The sequence below is a fragment of the Gouania willdenowi genome, chromosome 1, assembly GCF_900634775.1.
Source record: "Gouania willdenowi chromosome 1, fGouWil2.1, whole genome shotgun sequence".
Lineage (NCBI taxonomy): Eukaryota > Metazoa > Chordata > Actinopteri > Blenniiformes > Gobiesocidae > Gouania > Gouania willdenowi.
Genome location: NC_041044.1, coordinates 9,220,284 through 9,232,025, shown reverse-complemented (window position 1 = coordinate 9,232,025; position 11,742 = coordinate 9,220,284). Strand labels below are relative to the sequence as shown.

The following is an 11,742-nucleotide window of genomic DNA, read 5'->3' as shown; positions in this document are numbered from 1 at the left end:
TCAAAATTCAGTTTGAAAATCGTTACATTACATATTGTACAATTTTAATATTTATCTTCAACATTTTAGGCTGAAATTTCAACTCTGGTGAAATGGGGCATTATACTGTACATCCACATAGTGTGTATTCAGCAAAAAATGGGCATGTGATTCACTAAAATATTAAATTAGCTTAACCTGATAAAATCCATAAGTTAAACAAACTGGATTAGACAACAGTGTCCTGTTGTTCCTTACAATACAATACAATACAATACTTGTCCCTTGTTGGCGACCGTGGCTCAGGTGGTAGTGGGTCGTCTTCTGATCGAGAGGTTGGGGGTTCGATCCCAGTACCTGACTATGTGTCGAAGTGTCCTTGGGCAAGACACTGAACCCTAAGTTGCTCCCACTGGTCGGCTAGGGCCTTGCATGTCAGTCCTGTCCCACTGGTGTGTGAATGTGAGAGTGAATGGGTGAATGAGCTGATATGTAAAGCGCTTTGAGACTGCTTCAGTGTGGTGATAAAGCGCTATATAAAATCAAGTCCATTTACCATTTTACAACAGTCAAAATCATTTCAGGTTCATGTCCTGTAGGATGACCAAAACAACCAGTCTACATTGCACAGCTCCTAATGATACAATATCTCATAAATACAGTTTGAAAGTAGTAATTCACATTTTTTAAGTGATAAACTGTATGATTAACTTAAACTATGATAAGTTTGACTCCCAGGCTCAAAAACCAATTACCACCTGTTACAGATTCAATATAGTTTTCAAACTACACTCAAAGTAAAACAAAAGATGCTTAAAAATTGTTGCATTTTCCTGAAGCGTGATATGGTTTTTCCTAATCGTTCCATTAAATTAAGCTTAAGCTTAAGACGGTATTCACTGTAAAGTCAGTGATTCCTACTTTTTTGACTGTAGACTTTTTAGGATGTTTAGGCCTAAAAAAAAGTTTCAATTTTCCATAGATGAGTGTAACAAAATAGATATGTTATGTATTTGTATTACTAAATACAATGTCACAGTCAATGCAGAGTCTAATAATAGTGGGAGGATGGAAGGAAAGCTTCTAAATAAAGCTACTTGTACTGACGTCACACAGAACTGATCAGTCACTCAAACCATATATTATACATACGTAGGGAGATATTTACCTAATACTTAGCATCTTTATTCTAATAACGTTGTGTAGACGTGTATTTGGTCATCAAACTGTTGTTGGATCTTGACCTTGAACATGACCTGTTTTACTCTCCTGATCTCTTAACATTGAGCGTTGAAGGGGCCTCGGCTATATCTCTTCAAGTCAGCACATGCACTGATTGTGTGAATGCCTCCGAGCACTTCTCTCTTTCTCCTCATACGCACAACTAAGGCCTTTGTGATCAACAGATGACTGTAATGAGAATGAGTCACGGGGTGAACGCCTGCCGCTCCCTTCAGCATTCTTCTCACGTTAACTGACTGCAGGTTTTCAGAGGGATTGTTTGGTTTGCTGCCCTTCATGTTGCGTTTGGAGAAAAAAATGTCATCCTACTCTTTCTTGTCTGCTGTCTTTGTTTACATCTATGCATGTGAGCCACAGGTATGTGTGTGCGCACAGTGTGTTGTAGTTCAGGTGTGTTAGGAGGGTGTGTGTTGACTGTAAAGGGAGGCAGGAGGTTGAAGGTGAAACCCGTTTGTCTGCTTCGAGTTGTCCAACTCGGTGCCGCTCCTCTTCTTCACAACCTGCTGTGCTAACAGCATGGACTCACTACTCTGAGGCTAAACTACACAACACTACACCACAACACATCCTCAACATCCCAAAGAGGCCTGATGTCAGCTGAAACAGCAGCCTGATGGATCGGAAGGTAAGCCAGTGTTTTGTAGAGGGTTTGGGTGATGGGGGCAGTTTCAGTACGTGTATCCATAAATCCTTTGATAATCAGGTCCAAACATCTTTTACTTATAGATGTCACCTTTATATTTTTACTGCATTTTATTTCCAATAATTCATCCTTTTTTTTTTGGATCTGATCATCATTTTAAATCCACGAATCAACATCTGGATAGAGAAGCAGCCCTTTAAATACTGGCACGTTGTATCTCCGGTGTAATGTGGACTTTGACTTGCTTGCAAAATGTTTAATGTTTAACTCAGTAGCAAGCTTGCATCATTGTAATTAAAACTAACTTCAGTCAGACATTTAAAAGCCACTAAAGCTTTATATATACAGCGCCAGATGCACCAAAGTCAGCTCGCAGTGTTTGATATTAGAAGATCCAACCACGATTGGAAGTGATAGGACAGAGGTACCACCTGACCTCCAGCTGAACAATAAAATAATGAGGGAAATCTGGTGTTTTGTGCACTTAATTACTTTTTGTGTTTGCTTAAATTGGTTCAGCTTTACGTCCTAAAGTAATTCGTTTCTGACCCTTGTTTATGTTTTCATCTGTGTAATGAACCATTATCTGTTGGCACTCACACAGTGCCGAGACCACTGTCCCATTTCAGGTTTCACCACACACACTGGTGCCTATGTTTCATTTTTTTTCAAATACATATAAATAAACTTCCAGGAGACAATATACACAAAAGAATTGTATTTGAAACAGCAATGTTAACCACTTCACCCAAAAAGTGGCCTTATTTTATGCAAATGCCACACTTAAAGAGGAAGGTTGCTGATTGGACTCCTCTCACTTAGCTCTAGTTTTTCACTGTGAATAACTTGAATCTCACTGTTTTGTCCAAAGACACTTAAAAACACGAAAAGGTCCCTAACTCCTGATTGGAAGACAACCCACTCTACCACCTCATCCATCATATCACAAGCCGTAGACCTTTTGGTCTGACTGTGTATCTGTATGCATTCAATAAATATAGCGTATAGAGCATAGATACACCAATGTTCAATCTATTAGGATGATCTTTTTCTTAATATTTTTTTGGGCATGATAAAATACTGCTAATGTAAAATGATCAGAGTGTTGATCTCCCATGATCAGTACTCTGTAAGGCTTGCCTTATTTTTGAGCAGTAAGTGTTGTGACATTGTGTGTGCTCACAAAAAGAAAACACTGCATAAGAACTAAAGATTGTGGATGAACCTGTTTCTGCGCTAACCCAGAGGCCATAGCTGGAATACCCAAGCAAGCAACTAGGTGTCACTTACTTAAGGATACACATAAATCAATAACAAATACTGAGTCTCTTCTTTATCTGAAGGTAATCCAGTCTTAGAAATGAAGCTTCATTGGATTTCATTTTTATCAGACCTTTAAGTATGCAAAGAAGACTTAGAACGGAACTGTTGAATATATTAAGATAATACAAATGTAATACAGAGAGCTCTAGTTACTCAACTACAAAGATATTGTGACATTACTTTTTACTGCAGAAGATATGTATCAACCATTCCATCGTTCTTATCCACCTTACTTGGCTTATACAACTACTGCATAAGTTGTAGGGTTAGGGTTTTCAGCTAGTCAGTCAGTAGAATTGATGAAAGATCTCCTTTTCCTCTGCAGCTTTGAGCACAGTAGGTAACTTGGTTTATTGCATGAATTCACAGCCAAGTCTTAGCTGTGTGCATTGGGCGCTAAGATTGCCAACACATTTAATAACTACTTCTAAAGCAGTGAAGTCGGCCTGTTTAAAGAATTGCACACGCAAACTGCAGTGTGGGAACATAGTCGGACCGAGGAGAGAGATCACACGTACAATATAGGAATGACAACAAGCAAATACAGATTCTTAATTTACAGCAAATGTAGCATCCTGAAAATATATTTCATATAATTTTATACATTTGATTTTAGATTTTAATAGAAATAGGAGGTAAAGGGAAAATTTGTATTTTCAATATATTTTGATTTATCAAAAAATATTAACCCTATGCTGATTGAATGGAGGTTGGTAATGATCATCAGGGGGAATGAACGGTTGTGGGCATCAGAAACTGCTTTGGGAAGTACATCAACTAGGAACTGGGAATAATAAAAGTTACCAAACAGAACGTGAAGCTTGGTCATTTCAAGAGAGCAACAATCTAGCCAGGAGAAACACATTAGAGGCTGCCTGTGAGGAAGATGGACTGATAAAAGTGGGGGGAGGAAAAAACAAGACGCAAAGAGTTACTAGTTATGCACTTGGTTATGCTATTACTACTTCTGCTGCCGTGCATTAACAAGACTTTAAATTGACTTTAGGTTTGTCAAATTTATATGTAATGGATTTTGACAAAAATTTAACCAAAGATAGACCTTACACCATGGAAGATTTTGCTCATTTTGGAGCAGATTTGGATCTGATCATTGTGAATCTGGATCAGTTTCATAGATCAAAAAACCCCTGTCTCTCATCATTGACAAAATGAAAAAAAAAAAAATCATATCACAGTTTTGAACTGATCTCACCCCATTGAGTTTCATCCAGATTGGATCTTGATTGTGCATTGTATCGTGATTTATTTATTTTTCTAATGGCAGTACCTACACCTACTGTCGTTAATAATGGGGATAGAAATTTATTTCAAGTCTAGTGTAAATGTTCTTGGTAAGTGAACTTTAGTAAGTAAACTTTATTTATACAGTGCTTTTCACAGGTAAAAACCACAAACATTGTACTAACATTTCAGTATCATCCCGTCTAAAGAAAACATGAAAAAACAATCACAAATAACATGGGAGACAAGAACAGGAGAACTGTGTGTCGCCAAGGGCATTGGAGGTGCCCCAAATTTAGATGAAAAATGGGAAAAGCAACATGAGAAGAGGTTAGGGGGAAAAGCAGATTTTGAAATTAATTCCTTGAAGGAGAGCCAAGTACAAAACCAGGAAAAAACCTCTCGACTACAAAAACACAGTCAGGAAAACACACAGTCAGTGGGGGAGTGGGGGAGAGGATATCCAGCCACTAGGGGTCGCGGGCAAGCAGCCAGTGGGCGCTCCTCCAGAACCTTCCATTGACACTGAGGGGAGGGGGGGATGGGTGGAGGGCCAGAGAAGGAGTAGACACAATAAACTTTGCTCTCCTTTGATACGGTCAGATTTTATGGTTCAGAAGACGAGAGTCCAGCTGGCAATCTGGTGAGATTGAACACATCCTTGAGCTGGCGTGTTGGGGGAGGCCAAATGGTGATAATGATTTGTTTTCGTTACAGGCTAGCCCTCTTTACAGTAGCCTTAAAAGTCCTGGTCACAGTAAATCCAATAGTGTGGCATAAAACTGCAATTGGCCGGGACATCCTCTCCATCCGTTCCAAGATCGATTCAATTCCATGCAAACGCTCCAAAGTAGCCTCTTGCTTACTTTTGAGTTAATTCATCATGATATTCTGAGAGGTCAGTGTCCTGTCCAAACCTTCTGAAATGACTGGCAGCCTTCCTAAAACAGCTGCCAACTTAATACAGACTTTACGATAGATCAGATAGCTGCCAGCTGCGATTAGCAGCATCCCTGCTACCATGATTTCAATCATGTAAATATCCTCGACGTCCTCAATGGAGAGTAAAGCCAAGCACACGACCTTCCACTGGTCCCAGGAATCCATCGTTTATCCGGCTGCAAATGTTCTATCAGGACACGCATGCTCACCTTAGCCTTGGCCCTTGAGGACCAGGATTGGGGACCCCTCTTTTATGTAATGATTGACACTAATCACAGTGTTATCATACTAATCTTCTTAGGTCTATCCTATATTGGACTTTTTGGGCTTAAATCAGTATTTCATTAAAAAAAAAAAAGCTATTTTTTTTTTTAAAATGTTTGAATGAAACTGAGGGAAGTCCATTCAAATTCAGATTCAAATAGAGGGCGATCAAACTCTTAATACAATTAGGAAATTCAACAGCCTTATTTTTTTTACCTAAAATAAACGTCAGTGTCATGTTTTTTTGCAGATGAAACACCGCAGGGGGAGGAGCCTCTCTGAGGCCCTGGTCCTGGATAAAGCAGAGGATGGAGGTGTGGTCATTTCCAGTATCGATACAGCTCTTTCCAACCAAAACCTGAATGAAGGTATGTGGCCTAATTCATCAAAGTTCATGCAATGGAAATGTGCCAATTTCCTTTGTATGCTTTTCAGCTTGAATAGAATTTCCTGACAAAGACACATCCTTGATTAATGGAAACGCATGTATTTGTGACCTCTAATAACTCAACTGTGATGGACACATAGCTCATTTATTCTTGAGTGTTAAAACACTTAAAAAACTTCTCTGGGAGGTTTTAGTTATCAAGTCCAAACTTATGTGACCTGTGATATTAACAGTGTCAGGTGACCATGAATGTGCTAAAACTAACAGTTGTTTTTATATTTATAACAAAAGTCCTTGACTGTCACCTGCAGGGGATAAAATATTAGGGGCAACCATCACATTTGACCAGCTTTCGAAAGAGCAAGTCATCAAACTCCTGAAGCTGATGGAGCCCTATGATGACAACATCCAAGTCCTCACGAAGAACCATCGCAGCAGGAGCCTGGGAAATCTCGACGAGTGTGCCAAGACACCGGAGGAAGTAAGAATAATAAAATAATTGACCAAGTCAAACCAAGTTGAACGTCATTCTGGATTTACAAGCAGTCATTCTGGTTAATTTCATGAAGCAAAGAATCCTACATGTCTTGCTCTTTGGTAATGAAATCAAATAGTCTAACTATGTTTATAATTCCAGATGCTGCAGGATTCCTACAGCAAACTCTACAATGCCAAGATTAAGAAGTATATGCGAGGGGGCGGACTTGATGTAGAAAGACATTCCATGAGTGGGGATGCTTCTGTTCTTCCAACATTACCAAGGTCACCCAAAGTTGGCCTAAAACATGACACAGGGTTGCCCCGCCTTGGAGTTGATTTTGGACTGCTAAAATCAAAGACCGTGACATTGGAAGACTCACAATCAGATGTTAAAGACATCTTAAGTGGCAGTAATCTGAACCTTCCACCATTAGGCACCAGCTCAACTCTGTTACCAATAGGGAAACTTGAAGCTAGAAGTCCAAAGTTTAATGGTCCTGACAGCCATATTTCTGGGACAATACCGGACTCTTCACTTGAACACGGAATTGACACTGGCCTGTCCAATACTCTTAATGTTCCTAAAGTGAGCATTGAAGGACTAAACCAAGAATACAAAATGCCAAAATTCAAAGTGCCTGACCTGGACCTATCTGGACCTTCTTTCAATAGTTCTGAATTAGAGGTAAATACCACAGATCTAGAAAATCCAGACATTTCTTTCGGTAAACTCGGTCTCAAGGACCCAAAAATGCCTGATCTGAATGGAGATGACTTTTCAGAGTTGTCAAGACCATCCACTGGCTTTGATCTGCAAGTGCCGGATATTAAGGGTATTTCTGCACCCAATACAAATGTTCCCAAAGCCAAAATGAGAGGACAGAAACTGCAACCGGCATACAAGGCTCCTAAGTTTACAATGCCCAAATTTGGCTTACCAGATGTTCAAGTACCTGAGTTTTCATCTGGTGGTGGACTAGATTTCGGTGTGTCTAAACCAGAGTTTAACCAATATTCACCATTTCCGAATATAAATGGAACACAGTTAAACCTAGGAAAACTGAACAATCCAGAGTTTAATCTTTCATCGCCTAAAATTGAAGGGACGGGTATTGATATACCAAATACGGACATCCGTAAACCTAAACTAGATCTCTCTAGCCCTGGTGGTAAGTTACATTTACCCTCGGGTAAAATAAAAGGACTGTCACTGAATAAACCAAATTTTGAAGCCTCGAATTTGGACATAAACACAGATCTAAACTCACCCAACCTAAATCTTAAATCTATGAAGGGTGGGATTAATTTCCCTGATTTAGACCTGCCAAAGTCAAAGTTAGAAGGACCTAATATGAGCCTTAAAGGTCCTAAAACTGATCTAGAAATGCCAGATTTTGACATTGCAGGACTGTCTGAAAAATTCAAGATGCCAAAGTTAGAAGGTCCTACTTTGGACTTAAGTTCCCCTGACCTGAATCTTTCTGGTCCCAATCTTGGTGGGAGTATCAATGCACCCAACTTGAACAAGGATCCAAAAATGCCCAAGTTGGACCTTAATACTTCTAAACTTAATTTGGACATTCCATCTGGAAAACTGAAAACTCCAGATCTCCATGGTCCTGACTGGAATATTAGGGCTCCATCTGGGAAATTAAAAATGCCTAAATTTAACCTTTCAGGTACATTGGGAAAAGCAAAAGCACCAAAAATGGATGTAAATGCTCCTGATTTGGATTTACCCAACGTGGACTTCAAATCTCCAAAGTTGGATACGAACACGCCTGACATCAACATTGGGTCACCAAAGTCTAAGCTAAAATTCCCCAAACTGAAATTGCCCAAATTTGGCCAACCAAGCCTCAAAGGACCTGAGTTCAATGGCAAACTTGATATACCAGATGTAAACACTCCTAATGTCGGCCTTAAAGGTCCAAAAGGTAATCTTGACATGAATGTTGGCAGTTTGTCTGGAAAGTTAAGAAAGCCAAACTTCAACTTTCCTGATTTTGGACTTTCTGCTCCAAAATTAGAAGGTCCTAACTTGGATCTTAAATCACCTGACTTGAATCTCTCTGGTGACAATCTCAGCACAGGTATGAATGCTCCAAGCCTAAGTATGCCCAAGGTTGATCTCAAAACCCCTAAATTGGACATTAACACCGCTGATCTTAATTTAGATATGCCATCAGGAAAACTAAAAACCCCAGACCTCCATGGCCCTAACTGGGATATTAAAGCTCCATCAGGCAAATTAAAAATGCCTAAAATGAACATGTCAGGTACATTACCAAAAGGACTGAATTTGGATTATAATGGAGACCTAAAGTCACCTGATTGGAGTCCCAAAACTCCCAAGCTAGGGGGTGGAATTAATGCCCCAACTTTGGATGTCAGCACTCCAGAGGTCAGCATTGGCTCACCAAAGTCAAAGCTGAAATTACCTAAACTGAAAATGCCCAAGTTTGGGCAACCAGGTATTGATGGAAATTTAGACATCCCAGACATTAATGTAAATGCACCAAAAGCTGAATTTGGCAGTCTTTCCGGAAAGTTGAAAAAGCCAAATTTAAACCTGTCTGATTTTAATCTTTCTGCACCAAAGTTTGACGGTCCGAATATAGACCTCAAAGCTCCTAATTTCAATGCTCCAGAACATAACATGCCCAAGCTGGATTTAAAAACCCCTAAACTGGACTTCAGTCCATCAAAGCTTGATTTAGACATGCCATCTGGTAAATTGAAGACACCGGAGTTCCATCGCCCAAACTGGGATGTCGATGCTCCCTCTGGCAAATTGAAAATGCCTAAATTTGACCTTTCGGGTACTTTACCAAAAGGTCCAAAGATGGATCTAAATCCAGACTTAAAGACACCTGACTTTAGCCTAAAAGCACCAAAGCTAAAGGGCGGAGTGGATGTGCCTAACATGGATTTACCAAACATTAACTTAAAAGCTTCTAAGCTGGATATGAGCACACCAGATCTAAACTTTGGCTCACCCAAAGCTAAGATGAGAATTCCAAAAATGAAAATGCCAAAAGCTAATCTACAAGGTTGGAAAGGACCAGAAATGGAAGGTCCTAATCTTGACATTAATGCACCAAATATCAACCTCAAAGGACCTCACTCAGGTATTGAAATGCCAGATGTAGAACTCGCCAGCACTTCAAGGAAATTGAAATTGCCCCAGTTTAAGATGCCTGATGTGGGATTCTCTAGTCCAGAGTTTGATGGCCCAGACTTAGATATTGGGACACCAGATCTTGGTGGCAAATTAATCAAGGCACCAAATGTGAAATTGAATTCAGATCTGAGATCACCAGATTTCAAAGCACCAAAGTTGGGTTTACCAAATGTGGACATTGAGCCAAAACTGGATATTAATACTCCAAAGCTTAACGTAGACCTTCCCTCAGGTAAACTGAAAGCTCCTGAACTGCGTCATCCAGAATGGGATGGTAATGGCCCTTCAGGTAAACATAAAATGCCTAAAATTGATCTTTCTGGAACATTACCAAAAGTACCAAATATGGATTTAAATCCAGATATTAATTTACCAGAATTAAACCTGAAAGCTCCAAAGCTACACAGTGGAATCAATGCTCCGAAACTTGATTTACCAAACATGGACCTGAAAGGTCCAAAGTTAGATGCCAACAATCCGAATGTGAACATTGGTTTACCTGATGCAAAGTTCAGAAAGCCCAAACTTGACATATCAAAAGGCTACAATGTTGACATGGAAGGAGACTTACCAGGACCTGATGTGAGTTTGCCTAATTTAGATCTGAGTGGAGCTGAGGGAAAGTTTCAAATGCCAACATTAAACACACCTGACTTTAGAGTATCAAGATCTAAAGTAAGAACACCAGATTTAAATGTTTCAGGAGACAAACTAACTGATGCAGTTATTCCAAATCAACCAAATGCTGAGTTAAATGTTCCCAAGCTAGACCTCAATGTGAAATCTCCAGATCTAGATGGTAACATCAGACTTCCGAATCATTCCTTTACAGGCCCACAGGTTAAGGGGTCAAACATGGATCTCAATGTTCCCAAACCTGGAATACATCTCAGAGCTCCAGACCTAAACGTTGATGATCCTTTACTGAACTTTAAACCCTCATTCAACAATCGCAGATCAGATACAATTGGAGCAAAGATGAAAACACCTGATCTGGATGTAGATGAAGGTATCAGGATTCAGCACACTGAGAGAAAAGCACCCAAACCCAAACCACGGACCAACCCACCTGGTGGAGACTCCCTGAGGCAGCACATTGATTTATCTCGTGCTGATCTCAACATTGATGATTTCACAGGAAAAAATCATGTGCTCCGGGCCAGGGGATCAAACGCTCAGTCGGGGCTAAAGCTTGACCTTGTAGATCCCAAAAAGGACAATGGAAGCCCAAGTATGAGGGCACGTCCATCACACATAAAAGTACCAGACAGTTCAGATGGATACTATGTGACTGTTTTTCCTAAAGAGGAAAATACACCAACATCCAACCGTAAATATAACACACTGGGAGGGCTCGACTTTGACCCAGGAAATTTAGATCTTGAAGTTCCAGATCAGAACGACCAAAAAGGTTCAGCGTTTTTTTTTCTACAACCTTGTATAGCTTTCAAAGCACTCTCCTTTGTCAATTTGCTGTTTTAAAATGTGTCCTTAAGAGTTTTAAGCACCTTGTATGAGATTGTTTACCTCATGGTTTGTCAAACACTTGTTTGCATTGTTGCAGGTGTTTGTCTTGTTTTTGTGCTGTGATGGATCAAATCAATGTATTTAGCAACTCTTTTGCACTTTTCCACCTTAATTGTAAAAGATTTATTCAAATCTTTTTGTAGCAGAATCTATTTATGCTGTGCAAAGCTTTTCTGTAAATACTATGGTAAACTTGTGAATATATAGTTTTGCTCAGCTTGACTATGGTTTTGCTTCTTCATTGTTGTAGACAAAGGCAAAGTTTATAAATGTAATGTTTATTCACCTGGTTGTTATTAAAATAATGAAATGAAAATGTTTTACCTTTTTTAAGAGGAAACAAAACTGACATTTGTTTTGTAAAATATATCTTTGAAATGTTATTTTTTAATAAAGAAAGGGTTTACAGGTAACTACATTTGTGGTATATAAATGTGTTCTGGGTAACATTTCAGGGTAGCAAAAGCAGCTGTACTCTGAAGAGCATCTTTTATTAGGCGTGAATCATCTATCCCTACGTCGACTAAG

At 39.4% G+C, this 11,742-nt stretch overlaps 1 protein-coding gene across 1 annotated transcript; it reads left to right on the top strand.

Moving 5' to 3' along the window:
• Window positions 1-1,387: 1,387 nt before the first annotated feature.
• LOC114464831 (neuroblast differentiation-associated protein AHNAK) lies at window positions 1,388-11,627 on the top strand. The gene is made up of 4 exons (XM_028449433.1): window positions 1,388-1,846; window positions 5,886-6,003; window positions 6,335-6,504; window positions 6,661-11,627. Exons 1-4 carry the CDS (start codon window positions 1,835-1,837, stop codon window positions 11,167-11,169), a joined length of 4,809 nt encoding a protein of 1,602 aa, XP_028305234.1. The 5' UTR covers window positions 1,388-1,834; the 3' UTR covers window positions 11,170-11,627.
• The last annotated feature ends 115 nt before the right edge of the window (window positions 11,628-11,742 follow it).

Bases quoted from the DNA above. Each gene is read 5' to 3' on its own strand.
- LOC114464831 (XM_028449433.1), top strand. The intron at 6,004-6,334 runs GTATGTGGCCTA...TGTCACCTGCAG, and splicing joins CAACCAAAACCTGAATGAAG to GGGATAAAATATTAGGGGCA. The intron at 6,505-6,660 runs GTAAGAATAATA...TTATAATTCCAG, and splicing joins GTGCCAAGACACCGGAGGAA to ATGCTGCAGGATTCCTACAG.